General features: G+C 41.4%; 1 protein-coding gene across 1 annotated transcript in view; it reads right to left on the reverse strand.

Annotated features, from left to right (window-relative positions):
• CLVS1 (clavesin 1) overlaps positions 1-25938 on the reverse strand; it is a 173972-nt gene that overhangs the window by 15287 nt on the left and 132747 nt on the right. Inside the window, exons 4-5 of the mRNA XM_026011919.2 lie at positions 20152-20262; positions 15591-15826 (exon numbers count right to left, since the gene is read on the reverse strand). Of these exons, the coding sequence (XP_025867704.1) occupies positions 15591-15826; positions 20152-20262 (347 nt within the window). The remainder of the gene's footprint in view (positions 1-15590; positions 15827-20151; positions 20263-25938) is intronic.

Here is a 25938-nt window from a genome sequence, read left to right on the forward strand (position 1 = left end):
TGCTTCCTAAGGATGGAGCTCCAGTGCCTTTGTGTATCCGTAGTGGGGACCAGCTATCCCACCTCGTCTACCTTCCACGAGGAGTGAGAAGAATGCAGTGTTTTCTTCCTGTGACCAATCCACAGATACCTTCCCAATCCCTCCATATTCAACACTGCAATTCACTATTCGACGTGGAGGGTGCTTTATGTCTCTAATTTGAGCTACCAAGCAGATTACTATGATTTAACTTGGATTATTGCTTTACTTTGGTTCAAAGGAAAGTACAGGCTGATTTTCAAAATAATACAAAAGTCAGACTTTACAATAATGCATGCAGATCTATAGCCTGAATTATGACTTTCATCAAACACTGAAGACTAACCAAGGGTATAAACACCTGAGGTAAGTGAATTCTTCTGAAAATATTTCTATGAATATTACCCCCCAACTGCTCATTCATTCATTCTTCTTTTTTTTTTTGTAAATTTATTTTTTATTGGTGTTCAATTTACCAACATATAGAATAACACCCAGTGCTCATCCCGTCAAGTGCCTCCCTCAGTGCCTGTCACCCAGTCACCCCCAAGCCCCGCCCACCTCCCTTTCCACCACCCCTAGTTTGTTTCCCAGAGTTGGGAGTCTCTCATGTTCTGTCACCCTTTCTGATATTTCCCACTCATTTTCTCTCCTTTCCACTTTATTCCCTTTCACTATTTTTTATATTCCCCAAATGAATGAGAACATACACTGTTTGTCCTTCTCCAATTGACTTACTTCACTCAGCATAATACCCTCCACTTCCATCCACGTCGAAGCAAATGGTGGGTATTTGTCGTTTCTAATGGCTGAGGAATATTCCATCGTATACATAGACCACATCTTCTTTATCATTCATTCTTCCTTCAAGAAGTATGCACTGGCCCTTTATTTTTGGCCTGCTTCTGAGCAAGGCCCTGAGAAACAAAACTGCAAACATGCAATCTGCCACACTGAGTACCCCCTTTGCAAAGCTAAATCCCTACCTGTGGTCTTGTTCCTGCTTCCACTGGCATCATCCAAGTTATCAGTCCACCATTTATCCTCTTCCTTATATGCCAAATGACAGGATGGTGGACTCCTGAGCATTTGGGTCAGTAACTCTATGCCTTTGTCTGCTTGTGGCCATCCCAGGCCAACACCCATACCTCCTTATGCACGAGGCTTCTCCCAGCTTCATTTCTCTTCCTACAAACTGAGATTACATGGTCGAGCCCTTAGTCTTCCTCTTGGCCACATGCTGAACTATCTAATAAAATCCAGCAAAACCCAGCCTTGGATGGGGTCAACAATGTGTCTCTTCCATGTCAGCCTGGTAGCTAATGAGAAATGTGGCTCACACTACCCAAGAGTATAATGGTCACTGTATACCCATTATCACCACTCCCACCTTCACCTCTAAAAACTGCTTTATACCTTCTATGTTTCTCCCAAAGCAAGTTCAAGCCTTTCCCAATTTGCACACACTTTAGTTCATGCACTTCTGTGCCTCATTACCCAAACCACCTCCTGTACACCACTTTGATCTCTCTGGTAGGCCTTGCCTACCTCCTGGGGAAAATAGTAGCCAACAGACCCATGTGAGCTGAGCTCCCCTAGCTTCAGGCCACCAAATCCAGTTGTCTGGTTACTGCCAAGGGATCCTCTTCAACAGTGAGAGGCAGAAACCTTCAGTCAGGTTCTGGGTCCTAAACCATCTCACCTGCTTGGTGTTACTATGTTCCTATGTCTTCAAGTTCTCCCTCTTTACTGGCTCTGTGCCATGAAATATCCTCTCCTCTCCATTTTCAATAAAGAGGAAGAAGATGAAGAAGAGGATGAAGAGAAGAGGAAGACAATAATGAAGAAGAAAAGAAAAATAGAACAAAAGCTGTAGTAAAAACACACACATACTTCCCCAGATACACATATCTCCTCCATCTCCACGCCCAAACTTTACACAATAATTGTTTCTTTTTTCTTTTTTAATATTTATTTCTTTATTTGAGAGAGAGAGGAGGGGAGACGGAGAGGGAGAGAAAGTCTTAAGCAGACTCTGCGCCAAGTGCAGAGCCCCACAGGGGGCCAATCTCACGACACTGCAATCACTACAAGGGCCAAAACCCAAGAGTCGGAGGCTTAACTGACTGCACCACCCAGACACCCCCAAATAATTGTTTCTATTCTCTATCTCCAATCCTCAACTCCCATCTGCTTCTGAGGCAATCTCATCTCCACTATATAACTTCACTATAGGCTACCAATGTGGCCTTCGAGTCATGAGGCCCAATGGACACCTTTCAATCTTCATCTTACTCAGCATCTAGCAGCAGTCAATTGAGTTGACCACTCCACCTTTCCTGAAGCTTCACTCTATCCCCTTGGCTTCAGGGACATCATACATCTGGTTTACCTCCTACCATTTTGAATGCTCAGTCACTCTGGAATTTTCTTCCATTCCTATGACATGCATTCCTTTCTTTATGCTTTTGAGCCCCTAATTTATATTCATTCTAGAATCTCCTTTACTGAGCTTTTGAACCTTCTATGCAATGGCCTATGTGACTACTCCAACTGGATATCACATAGGTCCTCACACCAACCATGTCCAAACCTGAACTCATAACCTCCCCCAGTCAGCACCTCCTCCAGAGTTCCCCATCTTGCCAAATGGGACTGCTTTCCATCCAGGTATATGTGCCAGGGACCTCTAGTCATTCCTGAAACCTATTTTATTTATTTTCCATAACCACTAGATAATTTTTATAAGATTTTACTTATTTATTCATGAGAGACAGAGAGAGAGGCAGAGACATAGGCAGAGGAAGAAGCAGGCTCCCTGTGGGGAGCCTGATGCAGGACTCCATTCCAGGACCCTGGGATCACGACCTGAGCCAAAGGCAGATGCTCAACTGCTGAGCCACCCAGATGTCCCCAAAACCACTAAATCATTAGGTCTTATTATACCCACCAAATGTTTTTGAGTCTGTCTTCTTCTCTCTGCCTCTGTCCCACCACTATAGTCAAGCTTCCATCATCTCTTGCCCTCACTGTCTCAGGAGCCCCAGATGGCCTCCTCATGCTTACTTTCTCCCATGTCAGCTGAATATTCTCACTACATACAGAATGAGATTTTTAATAAACCCAATATATTCACATCACTTTCCTGCTTCAAATCTTTCTGTGTCTCTTGACTGCTTATAAGTCCCCTATCCTTATCAAGACGTACGTGGCCCTGCACAGCAGGCCCCTGTATACCTCCCCAGCCATTCTTCCCCTTACATTCTGCTCTCTAACCTCTCTGATGTTTTTAAGTTTGCTTCTTTTTTAAATTCTGTATTTCATTGATTCTGGGAAGTCATCAATGATAGAACATGTCCTGATCTCAGGAATTTCTAATGTAAAAAAAAAAGCATCTTATAATTGTTAGAACACAGTAGTTCCTGCAAGTGGCCCTGCCCCTCCCAGATGCAGGGTTTCTGCTCCCATATCACTCCTTCTTTTGCCTGGGAAACTTTTTTTCTCATCCTTCAAGCCTCAGCTTATGTGGGATCTCCTCCCAGAAGCCCTTTCTCACCACCAGTATGGTCCCACCACAGGTTGGGGTCCCCACTATGCACCCTCATGGTACACTGAAGTTTTTCAGAGAACTTGTCATGGTGATAATGAAACAGCCCTTTGTATCGTAATGTGTTTAAAGCCTTTCTCTCTTAAAAGATTATAGACTCAGAGCAGGAGATAATCAGGCTATCATCAGCAGCTAAAACTTATCTTTGCTCCATGTAATCCTCGCAGCACCATAATAAGGCTCATCTATGATTCCTCTCCCTTCCTTAGAGTTAGGAAAACAAGGCCATAGAGAGATGGCTGCTCAGGTCACATGACTACTAATTTGAACCACTAGGATCTGATTTCAAATTCCAGTTTCTTAACTACTTTTTCCTGTACTATATCTTGATGCCTACTAGGCACTTGATAAATATTTGTTGAATGAATAAATGAATAAAGTCTTTAAAAAGTTAAATATTGTAAATGTTATTAATGGAATTCTAGAAACTAGGAGAAAAAAATAAGACTAATGAGCCCGTTTTTAATAAACTCAGAAACAATTTTAAATTCTAATCAAACATTGATCAGAAAGACCATGTCGCTGTCTTATTCTATTATGGATGGTTGGCAACAACTTCTTCATCACTCTAGAAAGTACCCTATTCCTAAAAGCAATTACTGTTACACCTTTCTTTCCTCCCTTCCTTCTTCCCTCCCCATCTGGGTTTTTTGCCTTCCTTCTTTCCTATTTCCCTTCTTTTTTTCTCCTGCAGTTTCTCCCTTTCCCCTTCCTTGCTTTTTCACAAAATATGTGCTGAGCATCTATTACATACTTGGGAATATGTGACGCACAGGATACATATTGGCGAAAAAAAGCACAATCCCTGCCCTCGGTGAGTATATAATATATAGAAGGGAAATTTCATACACGAGTAAAACCAACAAATATGTGATGGTGGAACTGTGATTCCTGTTGAGAAGGAAACAGTTCAGCGATAGAGAATAGCAGATGGGAAGGACAGGAGCCCACTGGAATGGAGAGGGTGAAGAGCTGCCTTCAGGGGAATAACTCCTGCTGAATGAGGAGTTGGCCACGTATCATACTGCTCTTCTGTGGTGCTCTGCAGACTTCTTCCCTTGCTGCCATTCAACCCTAACAGCGACCCCTGAGGTTATAGCCACTTTATACTTGAGGAAGCCAAGACTCAGTGAGGTTAAGTGACTTACCCAAGGTCACATAACTAGAAAAATCAGAGGAAGAAAATGATCAGAACCTACGTCTACTCTGATAAGGGAAGATTGAGGAAAAAAGACAAATAGAGAGGCAAAGAGATGTGTCACCACGGAAGTCACAAAGTCACAAAGCTGAAGCAAGCAGACCATAATTAGAATGCAGTGCCATGTACATGCCCTCCTGATGCCAATCTTGAGGAGCAGCGGAGCAACGTGAAGCAGGGCTCCCTGGGGCCGGTCACCATAGTAGCAGGAACACAACAGCCACAACTGAAGTGGGACCATGAAGGAGTTTCCAATGAGATGCTGGAAGCTCAAAAATACTCTTCTGTGGCCTCAACATAAAACTCAAACACTATAGTTTGGATACCTTAAGCCCAAATGATATGTACAGCAAGGTTTCCCTTAGGTTCCTAAATAGGCACTTGTAGTGTACAAGCAGCACATCAGTTTTAAGAACGACACCGCAAAGAGATTTTCATCCCATGTTATGCCAAATATTTGTTTTCATCCATATGATTATCAAAGCTTATAAGCAAGATTCATTGCTGGCTAGATGTTGGCCACAGACAGCATCAGCTTTATTGGAATCAGGCGAGATGTTTGTTTACCAATAGCAATATGTTCACAAGAAAGAAATGTTCTTTGTTTTTCTTGCCCAGACTACATCTCCCTTTCCAGCTAGTCGCATCTGATCATGGTGCTTCGGTAAACAGGAATCATTTCAAGGACACACACAGTGAGCAATCAAACAGTTTGCTCTGGAAACTACACGGTCAGTTTAACCACATCTGTTTGTTTCCCTTGAAATCAGACCTGCTCTGTTGCTTTGCCAGGAGCTTCGAACTCTTCATCTCCTAATTTTTCATGTCATTCTTTAAAAAAAGAAGAGAAAACATGGCCCTGAACACAGCATTTTATCCAGCCCTATTCATTTTCTTATTGACCAAATTCTTTGTATAGATTTTCTTTCACTCTGATGTTACATGGCTATATGGGATGTGCTTGCAAGGAGATGCCCCCCTTCAGTTCTGCCACAGAAAAGAAAGCTGTAGAAAAGTGGGAGATCCATCTTAGCCAGACACACAAGTAGTGATGAGGCGATACAGCTATTTTTCTTTGTTCTTTAAGAAATGTTAACAAATTCTTGCCGGCATCCATGAAACACACCAGTATCCAATAAGCGACATAAAATGCTGGGCATTTATGGCTTACTGAGAGGTCTTTGCTTCTGGAAGTAGTGACATCTCAGACATCTCAGCTGCCTAAGTAGGAGTGAGTGACACCTTGAAACTAAGAAGTTCAATCTTGTGTGAAGTAGAAGTCACGAGACATCTCAGAGGGCAGTAGAGACTGTGGGTCATTCATTAAGAAATGATGCATTATGTGATTTTATTGAACGTAACATCCATATGGAACATCTGTTCCCAGGCCACACAGTAAAACGGACCGTTTTTGCCCTAACTGCTTGGAACACAAGGGTCCTTCTGTTCCACACTGCCACCCCTCATTCTTTTCCTATGGGTTGTATTTCATGATGATGCATTACTTCTGCCGGAAACGAGTAGTTATCCAGCAAATGCATGCATTCATCCCATAAAAAGAGGACCGCATGCTGGAAGATTGCCAAGGTCATGGCCAATTCTATTGACAGCTGAAAACAGTTAAACTGACTTTTACCACCCAGACAGGAGCCAAAATTTTCTTCAGTTCAGAAATCTGAACCCAACTCAGGCATTCCCCTAGCTTATTCCCTTCCCCCAAATCAGATGGCTTATAATGTCTCTATGACATCTTCCTCACCTCGTCTAGGAAGGGTGTTTAGAAAACATAAAAGTGGAGGCATTTGGTCAAAAGGATCAGAAGTAATCCTACCATCCAGGCCAGCTGGCCAAGATCCCAAAGCATTGGTCCCTCTGATTGCCCAGCACATAGCATAGACCGAGGTGGATCATCTCTCTGGAAGTTGGGGCCCTTCTTCACTGGTGCAAGCAGAGATGCCACTTGGTTTTCTAAGGGCTTTTACTCTATAAATACTTGTCTGGGATCCCAGATAAGTGTTGATGTTTTAATAAATAAATACAGCAGGAGTTATTGCACACACTTAGCCAAACCTTGTCTATGATCAGGCTGCACCCAAAACCAACCCAGGCATTTCTGGAAATTTCAAGAGACGTGACTGTTTTGACTCTATGAACACTATTATCACATGGCTAAACAGCAAAACCCAAAAGCCTGAAGACAAACATCTTTAAATGTAAATACATAGTGAAGCCACCTGAGTCATCTCTATGTCAGGCCATCTTAGAAAGTCGGTACAGAATTAACAACTGAAATGTTACGACTGTGCTCATGTGCATGAGTGGTGCGATGTTGCTATTTTTTAAAAAGACTTTATTTATTCATGAGAGACACAGACAGAGGGAGAAACAGGCTCCATACAGGGAGCCCGACATGGGACTCGATCCCGGGTCTCCAGGATCAGACCCCGGGCTAAAGGCAGGTGTCAAACTGTTGAGCCACCCAGGGATCCCTGCTACTGAGTGAGTAATGCTGACACTGGTCTTGTGATTCCATGAAAGACTGGGGCCCATGGTCTGCACAGAGGAGGTGCTTGGTAAATATTTGTCGGAGGGACATGGGCAGGGTGGGCATGGCCTTTGCTCCGGGCCCTGGACTCTGCAAGTTAGAACACCTTTCTGTGCTTCGTCAAAGTCATTCTGGCTCTGCATTTCCTCAGACCGACTCCACTGGGCCTGGGTGTTGGGATGTAGTGATGACTCCATGAAGCTCACCTGCTGCCCAAGGGAAGTAAAATGTGGTATTCTGCTCTGGTACTTTTCCTTCTGAAAAGGAGCCATGGCTGCACTACCACCAGGCTTGGACTTTCTCTTTCAGTGCTGACTCGAATCTTCTTTGAAAAATTAATGAGCCAATGAGACTATAGTACCACATCCTACCTTAGAAAAGATAATACTCCATTTCCTTGTGCAGATAGGTACACCGGAGCACATGTGAGGTGACCTCCAGGAAACAATGAAGATGAAAATTGTCAGCCAAGGTTCAGACCACGTGCGTCTTCAGGATCTCCCATGAGTTTCCTGATTTTCCATTTCCGACACTGGTGCAGTGATTACCTACCCTCGTCTCTGGGAGACAAGTGTTCAGAAAGATTCCTATGATAAAATAGCTTTGGTGACACAGTTTTTTTACGCTGCGAGACTTCTCAGGACCTTGACTATGATAATTAGAGGAAGAAAGAAATTTTTTAAATCTAAGCACTAATGAAAAAAAGGGCATATCTGTGCACCATTTATACTTTTTAAACTACAAACTATCGAATATGTATGGAACATCTGCCATGGGCAAGACACTATGCGTTTAGAAGAAGCTAGCTGCAAGGCTATACAGAAAATCCCTGGACTCAGTGTCAGGGGGCTTGAGCATTAGTCCCAGGTACTTCACATAAGCCAGTAATGCGCAAGGGGATGGGCAGATATTTTTATATTAGTGTTTATAAGGCACAAAACTTAACAGAATTTACCATTTATGACACTAAAATTTAAATTAAATAGTGAGTAACTTTGTTTTTATTAAAAATAAAGACCTTAGGATCATTCCATGAAATAATGCTGATTACATTATGGCAACATGAGCTTGTAATTACTTAATAAATACGATGTTCTCTCAAGAACTTGTATATATACCTTGTGGGGGGCAAAAGAAAAGGTCCTTGGTAGCAGAGATTCTGATGATCCCTAGGTGACCTCTAAGGATCTCCTCTGGTTCTAAATCCTGATGATAAGGGGAATAATAAAATTCATGTTTAGATATAATTTTAGTATTTTATATACAGTTTTCATGGAGGTTGCTTATCCTGCAATCAGGGGCAGCCCGGGTGGCTCAGAAGTTTAGCACTGCTTTCAGTCCAGGGTGTGATCCTGGAGACAGGGGATCAAGTCCCATGTCGGGCTCCCTGCATAGAGCCTGCTTCTTCCTCTGCCTGTGTCTCTGCCTCTCTCTCTCTCTCTCTCTCTCTCTCTCTGTGTGTGTGTCATGAGTAAATAAATAAAATCTTAAAAAAAAAAAAAAAAAAGCTGTCTGCAGTGATACAGACCAGAGGAATCTACTCAAGATCTACAAGAAGATGGTAGAAAATATAAGCTTCCTCTCCTGGTTGCCCTGGCAGAGGCCTCCTGCCTTTTGGCCCTGGAAGGGAAAGTGTTTTGATCTGGTCCATTCCCCTTCTCCTTTCTATGCCAATCCTGTTTGGTCCAGAATAGCATCCAGCCCCTCCGCCAGGGCGACCACACCTTAGGTCTAGAAAACCAGATGCTCCCTTGCTGGCCAAGATGCTGGTTTCACATGGCAGAGAGCCTGGCTTTGCAGAGCACTCTCACTTTTGCCCAGAAATGCCAGGAAAGCTTTCTATTTCTTTGAGATCCAAACCACCCTGTCTGCAGGGCAATCTGCACTTGGATGGCTCTAGCTCCAGGAAAAGGCCCCAGTTACTCACTCAGAATCCAGGTCTTAGGACAACATGTCCATGAGGTTTTTTACCAGTAATCTTTAATATATATATCTTTTATATATATGTGTGTGTGTGTGTACATATACATATCTGTATATATTCCAACATATACACATATACACATGTATATATACATATATACATTATATAGAATATATAAATGTCTAAGTATATGTACACATTTATAATATATACATATATGTATTTTTAAGCATAACTTCTCCAAAAATGACTAATCATCCTCCAGTAGTTCAAGAGAGTATGTTTTTCTGTGTATGTGTGTGTCTGTATATATGCCTTTTAAATAATATCTATAGCCATTTAGAGATTAAGGCTAGGGATCCCTGGGTGGCGCAGTGGTTTAGCGCCTGCCTTTGGCCCAGGGCGCGATCCTGGAGACCCGGGATCGAATCCCACATCGAGCTCCCGGTGCATGGAGCCTGCTTCTCCCTCTGCCTATGTCTCTGCCTCCCTCTCTCTCTCTCTCTCTCTCTCTCTCTCTGTGACTATCATAAATAAATTTTAAAAAATTTTTAAAAATTAAAAAAAAAGAGATTAAGGCTAGAACCAGAAAGCAATTAAACAAGCTTAATAATTGAAAAAGATATCACAAAATCTGTGCACTGATGAAAAGATCATGCACTTGCTCATGAAGCAAAAGCATCAGGCCTGCACCCCCAAACCTGAAGCAAGACTGCTGGGTCTCGACCCCACGTCATCCTCTCCTCCTTCTTAGGTGGCAAAAAACCTCTCGGGTTTGGATGTATCTGCCCGTGTGAATCAGGGGTACACTCCTGCCTAAGAAGTCTTCATCATACAGTACTCAGGGGCAGGAGTCTGGGTCACAGGTGCCACCACTGAGCTACTGGAACTCATAATTCTACAGTCACCTCACTCTGCGACATCTTATTACATGAACTAATCAATTGTCCGTATTGTTTAAAGCAGTCCAATTGGAGTTTTATCTTATTTGCAGCCAAAATCATCATTACTATTACAAAGTCTATTTACTGTTACTTGTTGGACAGTTTTATTAAATTGGGCTACCTACTTTCCAAGACTAAAACATAGTCCACTAGTAAATTAGATAGGAGGTAACAGAGTGCTTCCGACATACATAGTTCCAGGAACAGAAAGTGACAACTGATGGCCTAGAAGCAAGGAAATAGACTAAATTGCAAAATAAAAAATAGAAACAAGAAGGTAAAAATACAAAGTTCAGGGTCATTTAGTATCGGAGCAGAGAATGCCACACACTCAAAAGCCCATAAAAGCATCATTTTTTTAAAGAACAGACCGATACTGAAATAATCTATTTAGGAAAATTTCCATCCAAACTAATAATTTATTAAAGTTTTTCTGCTTAAAGGTTGAATCATATTTATCTGAAAGAAGAAAAGAGCTTGTTAGAACCACTAATCCCCCACTGAGAATTTTATACATCTTGGATTTTACTCTACACGTGCTAAAAAGTGTTGTTCTGAGCTACTTGGAAATCAGAGGTCACATTATAAATAGTGACTATGTTCCAAGGATAATCCACAAAAGCCCACTTGACCCCAAATGGATCTGAAGGCTGGTGGGAACTATGGTGACAGGGATTGGGACTCTAGGCAGTGTCTACCCATTGGAAGGTGGAACATTATCCCACAGGACAGACCCAGGTCATCTGACTCAGACCAAGGAAGTACTTTCTAAAGCCATGCTCTAGGGAACATGCTGCCCCATTAGCTGCCTGCCCATCTCTGGACAATGCAAACTGAGGATGGCTGACAACCCAGGCTGGAAAACAGACACCACATCAGGTGGGAAGCTCGAAGAGATGACCTTTAAGATCTCCAGTTCTGTTTTTCATTTCCCCAGCTCCCAATGGGTTCCGAGGGCTCAGAGATAGTAGGAATGGTGGCTGTTCTGTCTATAATTTTCTCAGTCACCACAGATCTCCATCACTGAAGCACTTGACAACAGGCATAGTCCCACAGCTGGGGTGATACCTCCTTGCTGCATCATTGCTGGTACCAGTTTCCTCACTGCCCATCCTGTTGCTGCCTAAAATCCCCAAGCAATGGGGCACCTGGGTGGTGCACTCGGTTTAGCAACCCACTCTTCATTTTGGCTCAGGTCGCGATCTCAGGGTTGTGAGTTCAAGCCCCGCATCAGGGTCTACGCTGAGCACAAAGTCTGCTTGTATTTCTCTCTCCCTCTGCCCCTCTCCCACTAACATAAATAAATAAATAAATAAATAAATAAATAAATAAAATCCCCAAGCAATGGCCCAAGGATGCCACCACCAATGAAAGCAAGAATGAGCAGGACACCTTGATGGCCTTGGTTGGGTAATGAGATGTGTACACAATTACCAAGCTTCCCTGGCATAGTCTTGGATTTTGACTTCAACATCTTACCTTTTCCAAAATCTGCCTTTGTCCAAGAAGACTTCTCTAAGGGTCTTCCTGGTTGAAATTTAGTGAATGTTTCCTTAGAGTATTGAGCAGGTTCTTACACCTCCTTTATAGTACCTCTTCCATTCTCCATTATATTATAGTTATTTGTGGGCAAATCTTATCTCCCTTACCAGGCTATAAGATCCTATAAGTCAGGATCTATGAAAGTCAGGAGAAATTAGCTTTCTCCATCTGGGAGCTAACAGTTTGGTTGGAGCAATTGAATAACTGCACTAAGGGTGGGTTTCAGAGGTAGCAGCTTTCATTCAACCTTAATTCATTCAGATAGAGTATGTATAGGGTGTCTGTTGTGTGTCTATTATGTGCCATACATTGATTTCAAATCTTGAAGAGGGTATAAGGTGAATGAATGTTATACAAAGACTTTATCCAGGGCACCTGGATGTCTCAGTGGTTGACGTCTGCCTTCAGCTCAGGTCATGATCCTGAAGTCCTGGGATCGAGTCCCACATCAGGCTTCCTGCAGGGAGCATGCCCTTTGCCTCTCTCTATGTATCTCTTATGAATAAATAAATAAATCTTTTTTTTTTAGTCTTTATCTTCCAGAATGCACTATTTAATAATGGAGGCTATCATCTCCTCTGATCCTCAACATCAATTCAGAGGCAGAACTTAGAGTCATGACATGTCTAGTCACCCAAAAGAGCTATAACTCTGTAACTGACCATCTGGAGGAAGAGTGGCAAGTTCCTATTTTATGCCTCTTGACTTTAGATATTCCAACAAACATGAGGGTATGATGACTTTATTTAAGTCTATAGAGATAAGGTAGGGACAAACCACAGGAAGTGTCACTGTTCCTGCCCATGGAGGGATTGGAGAGAGAAGACTGGCACCAGAAGTGAGGATAGAAAGTGTGAGGAAAAGAAGACCATATGCTATATCTTTTTTTTTAATTTTTAAATTTTTTTTTTAAAATTTATTTATGATAGTCACAGAGAGAGAGAGAGAGAGGCAGAGACATAGGCAGAGGGAGAAGCAGGCTCCATGCACCGGGAGCCTGATGTGGGATTCGATCCCGGGTCTCCAGGATCGCGCCCTGGGCCAAAGGCAGGTGCCAAACCGCTGCGCCACCCAGGGATCCCCCATATGCTATATCTTAAAGAGGACAGGATCATGGAACATGGAGTGGGGTTGCCCAGCTCTGAATCCCAACTTGACCATTCACTCTCTGGGTGACCTTGAGCAGTTGCTTAACCTCTCTGTGTCTCAATTTCCTCATTTGTGAAATAGAAATAATGATAATACCTTTCTTATACACTTATGGTGAGGATTTAGAAAGTTAATGCAGGTAAAGGGCTCAGAGCAGTGTCAGTAGTGTGAGTTGTTATATTATTATCATTACTGTGCTGGAGCCTGGACTGAGAGTAGGTCAGAACTTGGGTGGGACAATCTCACCTATATCAGTCAGGTCAGTCCCTTCACTATAGAGACACAAAGCCAGCCTCTTAACCCCATGACCAACACTTCCTAGAGAATGTAGGCTGTTAATCTAGTGAACAACTGAATTTCCAAATCCCTCCAGTCTCAGCAGAGAGGCTTCACCAGACATGTGAATGCAGTATTCCCAGCTACACACACATGCTGATGGGAGTATCCATTAGTATGGTGTTTTTGGAAGGCCCCTAGGCAGCATGGGCTAAATTTAAAATGCACACCCTCTGCCCCAGCAACTACATGGCTCCAAGTTTACCCAAGGAACTTCCTGTGAGAACAAAGGTGGTATATCAAGGACTTTCACTGAGTCTCTTCATTTGGAATATAGAAAAAAACTCAGAAATAAGCTAAATGCCCATCAATAGGGAAATACTAAACTGTGATATATTCATATATTGGAATACCATGAAGCATGAAAAGTATGAGATGCGTCTAGATTGACTGGCATGGAAGGATGTACATAATACTAAATTATGGGATAAACTGTGCCCTGCCCCCCAGATTCATATGTTGAAGCACCAACCCCCAATACCTCCAAATGTGATTATATTTGAGGATAGTCACTTTAAAAGAGGTAATTCAGGTAAAACAAAGTCTTTAGGGTAGGTCCTAATCCATCATGACTGGTATTGTAAGAAGATACTAGGGCACAGACACACAGATTCCATGTGAAAACACAGGGAGATGGCAGGCATCTGCAAGCCAAGGAAAGAGGTCTTATAAAACACCTGCCAACGCTTTGGTCTTAGACTTCTGGCCTCCAGAATTGTGAGAAAGCCCATTTCTATTGCTTGAGTCACCCAGTCTGTGGTACCTTGTTGCAGCAGCTCTAGCAAACTAATACACAATATACAATATTTTCTATGGGTGTGGATAGATGCGTGTAATATATGGAAAATGGAATGGAAGGGTCCACCCTCGTCTGATAACAGTGGTTGTCATTAGGAGGAATTGGGGTTAAAAGATACAGATGCAGTGAAACGCCGGGACACCTGTACCCCGATGTTTATAGCAACAATGTCCACAATAGCCAAACTGTGGAAGGAGCCTCGGTGTCCATCGAAAGATGAATGGATACAGAAGATGTGGTCTATGTATACAATGGAATATTCCTCAGCCATTAGAAACGACAAATACCCACCATTTGCTTCGACGCGGATGCAACTGGAGAGTGTTATGCTGAGTGAAATAAGTCAATCGGAGAAGGACAAACATTATATGGTCTCATTCATTTGGGGCATATAAAAAATAGTGAAAGGGAATAAAGGGGAAAGAAGAAAAAATGAGTAGGAAATATCAGAGAGGGAGACAGAACATGAGAGCCTCCTAACTCTGGGAAATGAACAAGGGGTGGTGGGAAGGGAGATGGGCGGGGGTTAGGGGTGACTGGGTGACGGGCACTGAGGGGGGCACTTGGTGGGATGAGCACTGGGTGTTATTCTATATGTTGGCAAATTGAACTCCAATAAAAAAATATATATATATATATATAATTTTTTAAAAAGGAGGAATTGGGGTTAGGATTGAGGGTAGTAGCTGAAGGGGATTATAACCTTAAAAATAGGTTTTTAATTTTTACAATGAGAAAGCGCTCATAGGTTCTTTGTATATCAGTTTTTAAAACCCTCCTTCATGGCACTCCATTACATCCAGTATACAATATACTTCACACCCAGATGCAACAATCTTTAGAATTTCATTCCACATCCACTCCCATCGCACAATTCTTGAGCACCTGTTTGCCACACCAGAGTTACCCATCCCTCTGAAGCCTCCATGCCTCTGTCTGTGCCCTCTGCCTAGAATGCCTTCTCCTCCTTTTTAAGCCTGGGTTGTTGATTTTAATCCTTCAGAACCTAGCTCCAATGTCACTCACTTTATAAATATGTTGACAAAAGTCTTACTTGACAGATTTTTCCTGAGCCATACTTCTCTGTTCTTTTGATGTCTTATTTTCATGTGTGTTCCCAGGGCCTATCAGTGCCTATAGGCAAGTAAATGCTCAATAAATAGTTCTAAATGCATGGATGATAGGAATGTTTCTGGCAAGTTGCTTTTTCAATCCAGGGTATCTCAAAGGCCCAACATTTCATTCTGTGTGTGTTAACTCAGATTCCCTAGAGACTAGCACTGTAATCATGACATGAGCGAGGTCCAGTCTTTGACTCTTTCTTTAATACAACAGGGACAAGTCCATTTCTGGGCCAGCCAAGCCCCATTTGCTTTCAATTCTAGTGCAATCAGCTGAGAATGTATTGCAATTTATTTTATTCAAGTTCTGTGCACATCAAGGTCTTCAATTACTTAACCTACAATGGACCCAAATCAAAAATGCTTATTGACCTCTGACTAAGAGGCTGTGATAACGCAGGTCTTACCTCTTCATTGGCTTGGGTGAGCATTCTCTCTCCAGATTGGAGGATGTGTGTTTCACGTGCATTGCATTGTAGGAAGTGTGAGTATAGTCATTCTCGTCACTGTAGTCTGGACCAAGTAATGTCCGAGCCCAAGTTCCCATGTCATAAGGAGGAAGGGTTCCTCCAAATTCCGAGGGCAAAAATTCAGGGTGGATTAGCTGGTGAAGGCTGTTTAAGTTGTTTCCGTGCAGGAAAATCTGGAAAGGAAAAAATAATTATCAACAAAAAATCCAAAACATACGAGCAACTATTTAGCCTAATACACAATTTAGCAATGACAAATTGGATGCGCTGCTGGTGATCATGGTGTTTAAAGAGGCATTCAATTTTGTGTCTGCAGCTTAATCTTCATAAAATGTTAATTTACTGCTAAGAAAAGGGGCTGAATTAATAGTCCTTAAAAAATGAAGTTTATGAACAAATTGGGTATTATTTGGCCATGGCCCAATTTTACACATATAGTAATCTCCTAATTATCCCTGCTGATAAAAAGGGTAGTGATGTAGACCAAGCAAACTCACAATCATGTTCCACATGCATCCCCACATTATTCTGTGGCTAACACCCCCCTCAAGGGCTTTCTGCCCTCTGTACCTCCTCCATCTCCCCATCCTTTCCAGGCCTTTGCCAAGCCTTTTCCTTAATCTTTCTCAGAGACACCTGCACTCTCTGGGTCTCCTCCCTGCTGCCCCCAATTAACTACTATTTGCTGACTTCTAATTCTTCTGATTTGTTCATTTACATCTTACTTGCCCACAGGAAGAAAAGAACACTCAGGAAAAGGGATGATGTTTTCTTACTCTTTTAATACATTCCCAGCTCCCAGGGTGATATGGGCACAAGATAAAAACCCCACTGATTCATAGTGGAACTGAAAACCATGGCCTGAGAATTTAGGAAGATTTTTACAACTATCTTTCATTTATGGCTGGATTGAGGGCTAACACCCAAATAAGTTTGCATGTTCTAAACACCTAATGGATGGTGATGGAAACTGGCCAAACAGGGGAGAAAACATCCCCAAATTACAATTATTTTTAGACAAATCCACAAAATGGTTAAGCCATAAGTCAATAATTATACCATTTCCTACAATTTAGGAATTGACTTCTGAAAATCTATTTAAAGTCCATCTGTGGAATGATATCAGTTCCCACACTTCTTCCTGTTGCAGGCTCAACTCACAGAAGTTACACCCAAGTGAAGGACTAGTGATTATACATATACACACCACTATGCAATGTAAATGTGATTTTTAAAAATACTTAAAAATAGGGGCACCTGGGTGGCTCAGCCAGTTAAGTGTCTGCCTTCAGCTCAGGCCATGATCCCGGGGTCCTGGGATCAAGTCCCATGTGGGGTCCCTGCTCAGTGGAGAGTCTGCTTTTTCCTCTCCCTCTGCACCTCCACCCTACTCATGCTTGCTCACTCTCTCTCAAATAAATAAATAAAATCTTTAAAAATAATAATAACAAATATAGTATAATAATATACCATAAAATTGTATCAATTATGCTATATACTATATATTATAATACACTATGTAATAGAAGCATACACTTACTATGTTGTTCCATTGTATTGATTTTAACTTATGATGTAATGCCATCATTTATAAAGGAAAGGAACAAGAAGCTAAATGCTAAAATTCTTCAGAAGAATACTGTAGCACTTCAGAAAACTATATTTTCTGACATTGGATCTCAATTTTAATTAGAATTATTGCTTTTGAAGAAATGTATGTGTTCTGGCTTTTGCAAAGCACCTTTCAGGAGAAACTGTAGTATTTGAAGCATGGAAAAGCTGGAGATAAATATTAGCCCTGGTGTTTAGAGCAAATATTTGTACCCACTTGCCAATACATCCAGTTCTTTTTTTAAAAAAAAAAATTTGTACTATCAATTTTATTTGTGATATTTATTTTTTCTGTTGCAAGTTTTTATCTAAATTTCAGTTAGTTAACATATAGTGTAATATTAGTTTCCAGAATAGAATTCAGTGATTCATCACTTACATATAACACCCCAGTGCTCATCACAAGCGCCCTGCTTGATACCCATCACCCATCATCCCTTACCCCTCTCCCCTCCAGCAACCCTCAGTTTGTTTTCTATAGTTAAGAGTCTGTTTTATGGTTTGCCTCTCTCTTTTTCCCCCATGTCTATCTGTTTTGTTCCTTAAATTCCACATTTGAGTGAATTCATAATGTATGCATCTTTCTCTGATTGACTTATTTGGCTTAGCATAATATACTCCAGCTCCATCCATGTCATTATAAATGGCAAGAGTTCATTCTTCTTGATGGCTGAGTAATATTCCACTGTATATACTGTGGGACCCAGGAAATTTGACAAAAATCCCCTACCCCTGGACAAGCAGAGCAGGACTAACTCCATTTTGTGCTGCACCTGCCACCTCCTGTATTGCCCCCACATGACCTGCTTATTGCTTAGGGCACTGCCCCACCCTAGTCAAGCCGCTGGGCACATCCTAATCGGAAATTGGCTCAGTGATAGGCCAGTTCAAATGGATACTTTAGGGTTAAATGTAATTCAATCGGCCACCTGTGTGTGGACTGACACGACTGTGCAGCTTTCTGCGTGTCCCATTGGCCACTGGCCCATATTAAGCTGCTACGCCTCTTAGTCTCAGGGCCCAAGTCCCTGCTCTGCTGTCGGGTATACTTGGACCCAAGCTCGAGCTTGTAAATAAACCCTGGTGTGTTTGAATAAACCCTGGTGTGTTTGCATTGGTGTGGGCTCCTCGGTGGTTTCTCGGATTTGCAATCTCAGGCACAACATATACAGAAACTACATCTTCTTTATCCATTCATCAATCAATGGACATTTGGGCTCTTTCCATAATTTAGGTATTGTTGATAATGCTGTTATAAACATTGGGGTGCATGTGTCCCTTTGAATCAGTATTTTAGTAGCCTCTGGTGTAAATACCTAGTAGGGCAATTGCTGGGTCTTAAAGTAGCTCTATTCTCAACTTTTTGAGGAACCTCTTTACTGTTTTCCAGAGTGGCTGCACCAGTTTGCATTCTCACTGACAGCCAACATCTCCAGTTTTTAAAGGATAAGCAGTGCTGTGGAAATTTGCCCTCTCTCCTGGGGTGCTGTGGGATGAAAGGACTCAGCAGATAGGAGACTGGACTCTTCACCTATCCGATTCTGTTTGGTGCCCAGAGCTCCAGAAACTCCCTTGTATGGCACAGCAGCAACTATCAACTGCTTTGTGGGAGGAATTTCACTAGCTCCTTTCTGAGTAGAAGATGCAGCCACTGGGAAGCCTGAAGCCATATTGGGAACAGTCTCAGACACTTCTCTGTCCTTAGCACTGCCCCAAGTATTCAACAGATTGCAAAATGCTTCCAAATGTCTCTGCCTCCTTAGGGTGATGGGTTTTAGTTCTCAGTTCCACCCTTGTTAGGGGACAAGAGAATTACCCCTGCCATGCCCTGCTGCAATGTTTCCTGAGGATCTAGAAGTATCTGAGGTTTAGGAGTTAGGGATACCACATAGTGTGTGTGCGGGGGTGAAGGGGCTGACATCATCATTCCCCCCTGCATACTCAGACTCTTCTCCAGCATGGGATCCCCTGGCTATGGGGGCATATGTAACTAACACCCAGATCACTGAGCTGTTGGGTAGTTTGTTGTTGTTGTTAAGAATGATCCTAGTCAGATTCCCTTGAGAGGTGGGACACTTGACCCTGCAGGTAACTGAAATCAAAAAGTTTGAAAGAAAGGCAGCTAAATGGTAAAGAAAATGAGTCACTGAGTCTCTACCACATGAGTAGCATTGTACTACCTGCTTGCAGATGTTGCCTCTTTAAATTACCCAACAGCTCAGAGATGTGGGTGTTAGTCTCCCCGTCTTCTAAACGAGGAGACTGAGATTCAGGGAGTGGTGGAACAACGTTCAGTCTCTCAGCTAATCAGAATGCCATGAAAAACCCCGGGCCCTGATGGAAGGTGCTGGCCTCCCAAATGTCATCAGCTGATGCAATTAAGACTTTAAAAGCCTTCTTCCTAAGAGCATTATTATTTCTTGAAGAATGCTTTCCCAGCCTCAAAGGTGATGGAGCTGGCAGCCATGACCCAAGAGCCGTGGGGAAGAAAAACAAATGGTAAACATTCTTCATCACGATAATACATTTGCAGGACAAAATGCTGGCTATTAAAATATGCCATGAACGGGAAGCTGCTTGACCCCATATCTCCCTAGAGCATTTACAGTAAAATGGGCATCTGGTATTTGCATGCCTTCAAAGTTTCCTTTGGTTTGTCACTGGCACTCTGAAAATAACCCCGTTCTACTAAATTATTGATTAAAACCAGGCCATTTGCAAACTCCAGCTGAGGCTCAAACGCTCAGGGAGTGCAGAGAAGCAGAGAAAGCCCACAGTGCAAAATAAGGAGAATGGGAGACAGAAAGGGAGGGAAGGGAGGCAGAGAGGTGGAGAGGAGGGTAGGGTCTTTGTTCCTCCACACACCCCCATTGGGTGTTTTCATTACCCGCTTCCTGGTCTTGTCTTTAAGGAATGGCTTGATGAGCGTGTACAGGGCATGGATGTACCAAGGTTGGTTGACAAAATGGACTCCTCCGAAGCGGGCAGGAAAGCTGTCCTGGGGCAGAAAGAGAGAAATGCACACTGGTTAGCATATGTTCCAGATTGGATTGGACCCACACGACCGTAACACCGAGGAGAACGGTTTCTTCTCTCTGATTGAAGCACTAGCTAATAGTAAGAAAGCAAGCAAGCATGCAACCTTCCCAGCTGTTAATGTTTCCTCTATTCCCCTTGCCTCCTTTCAACCCCCCTTTGACTCCATTACTTAAAAAATTGTGCGTAGGTGCCATCTCTGTCTTTCCCAAATCACAATGATATGACCTTTGACGTGGCTCAGGAGGGTGCATGACCCAGATAGTGAGGGAGTCGGAATTCATCCACGTGTCAGGTAACCAAAGTGTCAGTTCCCACAAGGCCTGAGCGTGTACTCACTCTTCTACCCTCATAATCTGCCCGCCAGCTACAACTATCTCTGCTGGCATCATCATGACAGCAGCTGAACTTTCTGGGCATAGGAAGGGATTAGAAATTGATTTCAAAGGATCTGAAGAGATGGAGCTCTCTCCATCTCTTTGCTGGCGACAAATTCTAGAGCTAGCTCCCTCTTTCATTCTGGGACCCACACAGTAGGGTCCAGGGAAGAGACACTTGTTGATTGATGGGCTAGCTGGTTTCCCTAACTAAGGAAATTGCACCTCCTTTTCTGCAGATCAATATATTTTGTATATATCAGAAAATGAGAGCATCTTTCAAATGCTTCCAATTTTAGAATCCAGATCAGGGCACAAGCTCATTTTTTAGAAAAACCGAGAAGCTGTTCTCTATGCTAATTATCCACAAAGTAAGAGCCCTGGACCATGAAGTCTGAGCTAGTCCCACAGCAACAGGACTCGAATTCTTGATGGAGGGCTTCCACAGATTGCGTTGCCTTCATCTTGGTTAATGGAATTAAAAACGAAGGAACACCTAATGCAATTTGAATTGCCAAGTGTGCTGCCCATCAATTTCATTGCAACAAACATCTTTATAAAATGTAAGCAAGAAGAGATGAAAGCAGAAGGAGCCTAGCTGCCTGAGCTAACAGTTCAGGCAGCAGGCTGATCCCTGAGGGTGTATGAAATGCCTTGCCTGGCTCTTTTTTAGTAACAAGGCAAGAGGGTTATTAATTTTTTTTCAGAGCCCTGTGAGTCTACAGGATCCCTGGCCATCTTCCATCCTAAGACCTAGTTACCAATATAAGTACATGAACTATACATAAGGACTGACATTTTAAACTTAAAAATGATTTTTGCCTCTATCTAGACATTTTACAGACTACAAAGGAATTGCATATTTTGAAGATAAACCAGATAATTTGATTAAAAGTCCTTGTCCCAGGTGGCTCAGTGGTTTAGCGCCAGGGCATGATCCTGGAGACCTGGGATCGAGTCCCACGTCGGGCTCCCTGCATGGAGCCTGCTTCTCTCTCTGTCTTTGTCTCGGCCTCTCTCTCTGTGTCTCTCATGAATGAATAAATAAAATCTTAAAAAAAAAAAGGCCTTGTTTTGGAGAGTATATATTTTTTATTTTATTTTTAAAAACCTAATGAAACCACTAGGAAGGGTAGAGAGGCTGTTTATACTAGTTTGTACATGTGTCATAATCTCTCACCATTCCAAATCTGATTTTAGATACATTAAAGTTTTTGATAAGGCTATCTTTTCTCTTTTAGGTAGTTTGGGATCTAAAAATTCTTCAATGCCTTTAAAAAAAAAAAAAAGATCATTCCCCAAAGTTTTTCCTCAACATAAGTGCTAAACACTAACCTCACTCTTTTTGGTCCTTTTGAACTTTTTATTCAGAAATATAACTCATTTTTCCCCACTAAGTGTGGGTTCTGAAGGACTCTAGAAGAAGAGATGAGTACTTTAAAGGGTTTATCTATAAAGCCAGGGCTTTACTATCCTTTTCTAACAGAACCAATAACAGGGTTGTTATTTCTATTGAGAGTCTATTGTGTTATACATTTCTAGGTTAGTAAAGTGGAAAAAAACTCGAAATAATACTCTAGAGACAGTCGGTAGAATCTCAAAGAAAATATTAGCCTTTTAAAAATGTCTTGAGACTGTTAGTTTTAGTCTATGGAAAACTCAATCATCAAAGACATCAGAACTGCTTCTATTTGCGTCAGGGAGGTTGAGAGAAAAGACACAGGGCTGAGACCCAGTCAGTTCTCTCTAGGTTGGCCCTGGTTTCCAGTCTGCCAGCTTGAAGGCATGGGATTTTATTGATCTCATCCAGGTCAGCCAGCAACTAAGTACAGATACGCGCATGTAAAATCCTGTGCCTCAGAGGTCTGGGTTTGGGCCAGAGTAGAAACAAGGTCACTTTTCTTCAGGTCTCTCTAAAAAATTCAAATGAAAAGCACTCTTGTCTAATAAAGACAACGTGCAAATGTTCTGGCATTCTCAAATGAGCCTGCCCATACTATTAATAAAGGAGTGTGTGTGTGTGTGTGTGTGTGTGTTACAAGGGAAAGATGAAGGAAGGAAAAATTAGCAAACACAACCCTCTTAAAAGCAATGCTAGCATGGGTGCTGGTGTTGCCTGGTATCATTAGCAAAAGACAGATACAGGGGAAGCAAACCACAGATAAAGGGGAGATGTCTCTTAAGACCCCGAGGGATTCACTACCCAATGGAAATGCATTTCTTAGTGGCTAGAGCAGACCCATCTCATGATGGCAGGCCAGGATACAATGACAGTGTAACACACTATTAGAATTTTTGGTCACTAGGGAGTATGTGCTAAAATATACCCTAGGTAATAAATAAATAAATAAATAAATAAATAAATAAATAAATAAATAAAATATACCCTAGGTTCAAGAAAATGATGTTAATTTCTGTATGTTTCATGCATCTGCCAATAAAAATAAAACATTTACTTCAAATTGTAAACATACAAATCATAAAATTTGTCCCTGAGGTTATTTTCCTACAACAAAAATAATACCTGTTCTAGAAAAATCAAAAATAGATTTAAAAATTTTTGGAAAAACTATAAAATTGAAAAATATGAGAAAGAAAAAAGAAAAATCATGTGTATTCCCACTGCTGAAGACATACTCCTGCTATTTTCTATCATTCAGGATAAACTACATTATATTATAATAGCACACAACCCCTGCTTTTTATCATTTAAAACTATAAAGATTTATTTCTTGCTCACACAGAATAGAATGTCCTTGGTGGGTTGGCAGGGAGCCAAGCTTGATTTGCTCTCAGCCAGAGATGCAGCCTCCCCCATCTGGAACAGTGCTTCTTGCCATAGCTAAAAGAATCACACCTTAGCTCTTAAGTTAGGCCACCAGAAAGTGACATGCTTCATCTGTCATATGTTACATACCAATCACGTGCCTGACCTCTAAGGGGTCAGTAAGTGGGATCCTACCATGTGCCTAAGTAGAGGAAAGACCAAGAGTGCAAATGGATAGCACTAAGGTCATCCAAGCACTGTTTCCTTCTTCCCTTCCTCTCCTTTCCCTTCATTTCCTTCTTTTTCTTCCTTCTTTCCTTTCCAAATGGGATCACGTTTTTAAAATTGGGCTTAGTAAGTATTCCTCAATGGCCTGCTTGATGCTGGTGATACAGTAGCAAATAATACAGATATGGCATTTACAGGGTAGTGGGGACACAGACAATGGCAATCAAGTAATGATTTGTTTAGTGTCTTTAATTCTTCACTAAAACATCAGTGCATACCTTGCAGTTCTTCAGTTCAGCACATAATTATGATGGCAAGCACATCTTCCAAATTAGTCCTCAAGGCATTCTACTCCACATACAAAGAGTGTTACCTCTAAATCCCTGCTACCTGGAATACTGGCTTAACAACTGACCTATAAATCTGAGCTCCACTCACTCATGTCCAGGATTCCCTTTTTGCTCTCTGAATATTCAGAGTAAGGCTATTCTCATCCATGTACCATGTTCTTCTATTATGAGATAGCTATTAAAGCATCTAAGGTGTTATTAAGATAAGGATCTGATATCGAGGATGTGAAAAGTAGAATACCACTGATTTAAGATAAATGGAGGGCGAGCCTGTGACCAAGAGAGTGATGGAGTAATAAGAAATAGGTCTGAGCATACAGGGAAAATAGTTTTTAAAGGAACTATAAATTGATGCCAATACACATCATAACTATATTTTTGAAAACTAAAGTCAGAATATTGAGGGTAGCCAGAGAAAAACAGTATCTTGCTTATAGCAGAAAACCAAATGAAATGACAGTGGATTTCTCATTAGAAACCATTGACACCAGATGGAAGTGGCATGATATTCTTTAGGTGCTGAATGAACTATAAACCTACAATTCTATACCCAATGAAAACAGCCTCAGGAACATGGGGGAAATCAAGAAATTCTCAGGTGAAGGAAAACCAAGCAAACTTGATGACAGCACACCTATCCTAAAAGAATGGTTTAAGAAAGTACTCTTCAACAGAAAGGAAATGATGCAAAAACCTTGGGTCAACAGGAAGGAAGGAAGGAAGAAAGAACACAAAACAACCAAACATACAGGTAAATATGACAGGCTTTTCTTCTCTTCTAAAGTTTTCTAAATTGAAGGAAAAATCATGACCCCGTCTAACATGGTTCAAAATGTATGTAGGGGAAATATTTAAAACAATTGTAAGTTAGGGAGGAAAAAAGATATAAAAGAAAATAAAATTTCTATAGTTCACTTGATAAAATATTGACATCAAAAGGCTGATGTTATAAATGTATCATACTATATCGAGAGCAAAGCTATACAATGAGATATACTCAATAACACCACAGATAAATAAAAATAGAATACTAGCAAAAGTATAAGTAACCCAGTGAAAGGAGAAAAAGAGAAAATAGAATGCAAGACAGAGAACAAACAGAAAAGAGAAAGTAAAATGGTAGACTTAAGTGCTAACAAAATCAATAACTCATTTAAATGAAAACATCAATTAAAAGATTGGCAGAGTGAATTAGAAAACATGCTGTGTGTGTGTGTGTGTGTGTGTGTGTGTCTGTATATGCTGTCTATAAGAAACTCACTTCAAATATAGCTATGTAGGCTGCAACATATATGAAGTAAACACTGATGGAACTGAAAGAAGAATTAGCCACAAATGCAAATTCAACATCTCTCTTTCGACAATTGACAGACTTTTAGACAGAAAGTCATTAAGCATATAAAAGAATTCAATAATGCCATTAATAAATAGAATCTAACTGATATGTGTAAATATCACATTCTGTCCATTATCAGCAGAATACACTGACTTTTTAAGTAACCATAGAACATATATCAGGACAGACCCACTGAGATATAAAAAAAACCTCAACAATCTTAAAAGAAGTGAAACCATACAGAGTATATTCTCTGTCCATATGGAATTGAACGGGAAATTAATAACAGAAAGATAATAGGAAAATTTCCAAGCACTTGGAAACTAAAGAACATATGTTTAAATAATTCACGGATGGGTCAAAGAAGAAGCCTCAAGGGAAATTTATAAATGCATGAAACTGAAGGGAAATGAAAATACAATGTATCAAAACTTGTGAAACACAGCTAAAGCAGTGCTGACAGGGAAATTTATAGCACTAAATACATATATACAAAAAGGAAATATCTTGAATCAATAAATTAAAGCCCTCACCTAAGACTGTAGAAAGAGAAGAGCAAACTAAAGCCAAATCAAGAAGA

This window comes from Vulpes vulpes, chromosome 13 (genome assembly GCF_048418805.1).
Source record: "Vulpes vulpes isolate BD-2025 chromosome 13, VulVul3, whole genome shotgun sequence".
NCBI lineage: Eukaryota > Metazoa > Chordata > Mammalia > Carnivora > Canidae > Vulpes > Vulpes vulpes.